At 41.9% G+C, this 6,355-nt stretch overlaps 1 protein-coding gene across 3 annotated transcripts in view; it reads right to left on the bottom strand.

The window, feature by feature from the left end:
* Positions 1 to 347: 347 nt before the first annotated feature.
* The window catches only part of LOC116706181 (breast cancer metastasis-suppressor 1-like protein-A), a 7,085-nt gene continuing 1,077 nt past the window's right edge, over positions 348 to 6,355 (bottom strand). Inside the window, exons 3-10 of one of the 3 annotated variants that reach the window (XM_032542865.1) lie at positions 5,555 to 5,682; positions 4,046 to 4,125; positions 3,324 to 3,420; positions 2,899 to 2,988; positions 2,692 to 2,756; positions 2,568 to 2,607; positions 2,197 to 2,326; positions 348 to 1,097 (exon numbers count right to left, since the gene is read on the bottom strand). In XM_032542865.1, coding sequence (XP_032398756.1) covers positions 980 to 1,097; positions 2,197 to 2,326; positions 2,568 to 2,607; positions 2,692 to 2,756; positions 2,899 to 2,988; positions 3,324 to 3,420; positions 4,046 to 4,125; positions 5,555 to 5,682 — 748 coding nt within the window. In that variant the 3' untranslated portion in view covers positions 348 to 979. The remainder of the gene's footprint in view (positions 1,098 to 2,196; positions 2,327 to 2,567; positions 2,608 to 2,691; positions 2,757 to 2,898; positions 2,989 to 3,323; positions 3,421 to 4,045; positions 4,126 to 5,554; positions 5,683 to 6,355) is intronic. The other 2 variants (XM_032542866.1, XM_032542867.1) reach the window with 2 other exon arrangements.

The following is a 6,355-nucleotide window of genomic DNA, read 5'->3' as shown; positions in this document are numbered from 1 at the left end:
ACAACATGGTGAGAAGACAGAGCGAAGAATCACAGTGATGTGAAGACGAAACACACAGACATCTCTATATACAGGGCACCTCCCGTTACTGTATTCTTAAAATACAGTTTGAGGCTTTTATGTTTCTCTTGGTGCATGCAGCCCCATGGATTGAACTTAAAAAATATAGTGCTGGGAAAAATTGCACTGAAACATCAAAATTACATCATTTAGTACAGTGGCTCTCCCAGTGGGTTTCAACAATACTCCGGGGTGTTCTTGAAGAACAGTTTCATCTCATTATGTTCACAATATAATAATTTCCTCAAAATTGATTAATCATTCGCCATCTTCATATTGACACTTAAAAACTACATGAAACAGCTGCTCAAACTGGGGTCCCAGGGGATCCCAATACAGATTTATTAGGCGCTATGGAGCATGAAATTCAAGTCTAACGGGTGGTTTCGGAGAGGAAACTCAACACACACTGCTGACGGCATCCTCACCTGGATCAGGGTTCCTCACTCACTCGGCCATTGGCCCGCTTCAGTCCTCTTGGCGCTAACACAGTACAGAGTAAGGCTTCACTGCATTGGTATCGATAGTTCAGGACGGGCATCGTCTTGTCTTAGAAAGGCACGTGACTGAGCTCCGTGGTTCAAAGTTCGCTACTGCTCCGAATCCTCGCCCATGTTTTTCTTCTTTCTAGCAGCACTTTGCATTGATCTCCATTCCAGAGAAAATGACACTTAGTGACCTTGTCAATAATATCCACATACATACATATTTACAGGGAGGATCGTCTCTTAAACTAGATACTCAGTTGATGTTTGTTTTCTGTTATTTATACACAGAGGGGAGGAAGTGAGGTGTGTGTGTGACTGTACATATGGCAAGAAAGCAGAAAGATACCACACGGAAAGGAGACAAAAGAAACACGGAGATGGTGATCTGTCCGTCTGTATGTGTGTGTTAAAAATGTGTGTTTTTTTGTTTTTTATGAGTGCTTGATAGTGTATTTGCCTTTCTGCAGCTGGGAGATGTACAGCTTTGACTTGGTGCCGTCCAGTCGTTTGAAAAACACCTCGTCGCCGTTCATGGTGGTGATGATGGCACTGCACGGCAAAAAACAAACAAACCACTGTGTTAGCGCAACATCAATTTCCACGATCCTCCCTCCCAACACAGCATGAGACATTGGGGCTGCACGATTTGAGATAAATGGTGTGTAGGTGAAGTGATAAACTACTTGCACAGGTACATGAGACAAATGAATGAAACCGGGTGCTGTAAATAGCCCCAGCCCTGCAAAAGGTTTGCACAGAATAGGGGGCTACTCATTGACGGACATCAGATGAAATAAAAACTGCAAGTTAAACTTCACAAATAGAAAACAAGTGTCTTTTTTTTTTTAGATTACATATTATTTTTGTTTTCCAAGATCATTGTGGAGCTATTTCACCACCACCCACAATTTATTTTAAAAATCCAGCTGCGAAAAGCTCCTTCATTTCCTCAGTGCATTGCCGTGTAAACACAACCCACATACAAAAAACAGCTCAGAATTAGTACATGTATGGATGTTGGATACAACAAGAGTGAAAGTTTCATGCATCTGAAACCTGGCTGCTTTGTAGCATAGATTTTCTAAGTGTCTGGAGCTCTACAGAAGAACCTATTTCCTCTTTTGGAGTTTTGAGGATTGTATCTCCTACAGGTGCTCGGTTAGGTTGAGAGCTGGTTGGGAAAAACTTCCTGGCTACATTTTATTGTCCATAGACCACTAACTGTCTGGTTTGCTGTCCGGTTGTGTCCAGATCCTGCGTTTGTGTCGCCGCTCAGCGGTGCTGAGGGAGGGTGGTGTGCTGTGAAAAACAGACATCAAGGCACACCCTCTATCCACTCAGCACCCTGTCCGAACGACGTGCAGGACGCACAAAGAGCAGAGTGTGCATTCACAATCACTCAGCCTGGTACTCACAGTGTCGCTCTGTTAAAATCCACCCGGAACCATTTCCATTACAAATGAGTCCCTCATGTGACCACCGCATGGCACAGTCACACAGACTCACACAATGTGTCAGACACACAAGCCGTTTTGTAGATGAGAAGAAACTCACGTGATGGTAATCAAAACGTGACGCATATCAGCGTTACATTTTGTCAACAGCTACAGAAAATATATTTGCAACCATGGCTCGCTCACACACACACCTAGTTGGGTACTCGTCCTTCCTGTTGATACAGATGGCCTGTCCCCTGCAGTACCACTGGTTGTCATAGAACAGTCGGCCGTCCTCGAAGCGCACCACATGGTGGTGTCTGTCAGGCTTGACTGCAGGGACTGGAGGGAGAAAATTAGAAAGGAAACAGTGCAAGTTTAAAAGATATACAGCACAAAATGTAAAAAAAAAAAAAGGCATGAGAAAGACAGATGAGGAGGTAACAATTGTCTTCTTTTCAGCTGTGGACTTGAGTGCTTTGAGCTGAAAGTATTGAATCAGCCCTCTTCTTGTGGAACTGTTGGTCGATCGCTGCACTCAGACAGATATTGACTGAAACCAAGGACGAGGACAAACTCTTACCGTCCACCTTCACCCTGTGAGGCCCCAGTGATGCCATCGCCTGCGGGGGGAGGAAACAGACACAACTAAAAGGTCCAAATCGCAACACGGATGCATGTTAGTGCTATGCCCGTTTCCAAAATACCTTTCTTATTGCGGTCCAGTCTTCGAGAATGTCAAGATCTTGCAGCATGTAAACGATATAAGGCCGTAATTGAGCGGTTAAGGAAATATGTACGGTGGCAGGAAACAACCATCATAAAAAGCACGTCACTGAAGGGCTGCACCCAAATGGGGTGCGGATAAATGATGAGGGAACTAAGACAAGGACAGGCCAAAGGGAGAAGGATATCAGAAACAACAACAGGCTTCTTCTTCTTGACAGGGCAGAATGGGTCTTTTTTCTTGTTTTTCCGTGACTGCAATCCATCATTCCACAACTCTGAAAAGCAAAGGAGGAAAGATTAGAGAGGGGAGAATCATGTGCTTCTGAATGATATTCCCTGCATATTTCAGTCTCGGTAAACTTTGCATCTTGTGGATTCATATGTTCACGTTTATTCTGTGATTATTCATTATTACCACTAATTTTACTCTGTATCTTATGAATTTATGTTTGTCAGTTGAGCGAAATCTCCAATCAGTTGATCCAAATATTTACCAAAAAACTAAATGAAAGTGAGTAATGCTTTTTCTCTATTTCATAGCAGTATAAACTGAATACTGGTTTTTTTTTGGGATGCTGGGCAGGATGCGACAGTGAGCCCTAGTTGGTACCTGAGGTAATGTCAATACTGTGTCTGTCTTCCTCCAGTCTTCTTATCTTCTCCTCCAGTTCACTCTGCACAGTGTCAAACAGCAGCAACTTCTCACTCTGCGAGACAGCAAGGGAAAATACACCGGTGGGGAAAACATCATTAAAAATCATCTCCAGAAGTACATAAGATAAGATAAACCTTTATTGATCCCTAAAAGGGAAATTAAGGAGTTGCCGCAGCACGAGACAGATTGAGTGCAGAAGTACAAAATAAAATAAAAATGAGGTAGTAGTAAGAGATTAAGAGTAAATGAACTATACAAGAGCAAATAAAAACGAGTTACAAGCCAAGTGATAAGTTAAAGTGACATTTACAAGATAAAGTGACATGGTATGACATAGACTGGGTTTAATTCAGTCCAGGTTTAGGTGGTGGTTGTAGAGGCAGTAATGTAATTTAACATAAGCTCGGGGTGGAAAAATTTTAAAAGACTATGTGTCGTGATTTTCCTTTAGAATTGATTGATTCATTTATCTCTTTAACCAATGATTGACCTAAATATTTTCTGTTGATACTGTGCTGTTGATGGCTACTACATCATATCCAGCAAAACTGACTGCAGCAAATGCAAAACAAATCCATGTTATGTACTTTTTCTAACAAATGAAATACATATCAGACTGACTGCCTGACATGTGATGTGCATTCTTTTGAGCCCTGACTCGTTTGTTGACCTCTTACCTCCCAGTGTTGGCAGGCAGCCTGGATCTCACACTCGTACTTGTTCTTCACGGACTCCAAGCACAGCTCCCTGTAGATCCCTGTGACAAACATTTAAACATTACATCAATCTGGGGCAGATAGCAGTATTTTTTTTAATTAAAGTGATTTGATAGTCTTTAAAAAAACTTTTTTTTAAAAAAGGTGCTGTACTTTTCTGGGTTGAAATTTCAACATTTTGTTCTTTTTCTTCCCTTTTCTCGACGTTCTTGTCAATTTTATAATTTTTTTGACGTTTCTTAAAATTGTTTTAGTCAATAAAAAAAAAAATACTTTTGTTGCTTTTTCAATATTTTTGATGTTTTTTTAAATGATATTTTAGTTAATTTTTTAACCATTTTTTGAAGCTTTTTCCAATATTTTTGATGGTTTTTGTCACTTTTTTGACGTTTTTTTAAATTATGTTTTAGTCAATTTAAAAATTAAAACTTTTGTTGCTTTTTTCAATATTTTTGATGTTTTTTTTGTCACTTTTCCTGATTTTTTTTTTTGGGTCACTTTTTCAGTGTTTTAAAGAACGTACTGAAAAGATACGGTACTGAAAAGAATTCAGTCTGGCTGGGATTGCTTCCACACGGCTCTCACCTGAGTTTGATTGACATTTGAAGCCTGGGCCAGGAATGGCTGCACTGCACACAGCTCTCGCCTCTGACGTGACAAGCCAACATGGAGGTGGCTGAGCTGTAATGACGTGCTAGCTGCAAGCTAACGACAGCAATGGTGCTACCACTGGCTAGCTAATTGCTGCTGCCTTGCGCCGTGCACTACCCGGGTCACTAATACGGAGTTCATACCACTGATCAGTGCACCACGAAGGGAGAGAGAGCAGGTGAAGGGCAAGGGAAGCGCTAACAGGCCTCGGTTATGCTCCCAAATAGACAGAGAAAGCGGCTGACACCATGAACTTGGGGTGTTGAAATTAATCGTTGCATCATGTTGCGGCCCTGGACGATTCTGCATCGATGCAGTGACAGACCATAATGATGCATCGTGATATTGAATTGATTTGTATCGTTGACAGGATAATGACAACTGAATCGAAAGACCAGTGAAGATTCACACTTGGAGGACGCATTCCACACATGCTAAGTAGATTGCTATGCTACCACTTGCAGTGTAGTGGTCACAACAAATTGGAGCTACACGGATGGATGCACAAAGCCTACATGTACACCCTCTGATGACGAACTGTACGTCACACGGACCCTCGCAATGTGGAAGGAATAAGTGGGACTTTAATCTCTGCTCAGGATGCCATTGCTCAACTATATCTTTATAGTGCAAAGTACAAGTGCCACAATCAACTCTGTTTAGCTTTTTTTCCCCCAGTATAGGGGTGAAATGCAGCGGCATGGTAGCTAGGAGAGTTTACTAACAAAGAGTATGCTTTGCTTTTTAGTCAAGTATATTTCACATGAAATCACTGTCATAGGTAAAGTCAAATTCTGTCACATTAAAACGACAACCCACCAGCAACTTTAGTCCTGATCTGCATGTTCTCCTGCAGGTTGGCCAAAGGTTCCAGGTACTCCTGGGCACAGCCAGCCATTACCTCCTGCAGCTTGATGTCCACCTGGCTCAGACGCTCCTTGTACAACCTGAACAGCACAAAATAAGTAGGGAAAGAATATCAATTCATAAACCTAAACTGGCTGGGAACCCTCCTGCGTCATTATAGCATTACAGTGAGCCGTAACTCACTCTTGTAACTTATAAGCAAATGCAAAATATTGGTAATAGAGAAGGAGTAAAACTCTTTAGAAAGGTATTTAGAAAGTGTAGGCTATATGAAGAAAAGCAAAATAAAGGAAGAGTTGCAATTTTTTTTTTTTTTTTTTAATCTGATTTTCTAACTCTCACAATAGTGAGAAAACTGTGTCTCTCCAGAACAGGATGCTGTGGCACATCTACAGAAGGACGCTGTTTATTTAACACACCAGTCTCAAATACACCAGCTTAGTTTAATATATTATAAGCCAAATTGGCAAGCAGTTACATTTGGGGTGGCAGTAGCTCAGTCTGTAGGAAGTCGGGTTGGGAACCGGAGGGTCACCGGTTCAAGTCCCCATGTGGACCAGAGTGTGGATTGGTGGCTGGAGAGATGCCAAGTGCTCTTGAGCAAGGCACCGTACCCACCCAACCTCTCAGGGCGCTGGCATCTCTCCATTTGTGCATGAATAGGTCCTGGCCATGTGTGAGTATTTCAGGCCTGTGTGTACAAACTGTGGAGATTTCTAAGAAGGGCCTAAAGACATTCCTATTTCAAAAGGC

This window comes from Etheostoma spectabile, chromosome 18, assembly GCF_008692095.1.
Source record: "Etheostoma spectabile isolate EspeVRDwgs_2016 chromosome 18, UIUC_Espe_1.0, whole genome shotgun sequence".
NCBI lineage: Eukaryota > Metazoa > Chordata > Actinopteri > Perciformes > Percidae > Etheostoma > Etheostoma spectabile.
Note: the sequence above shows the minus strand (reverse complement) of the source record. Positions and strands in the feature narration are given on the sequence as shown.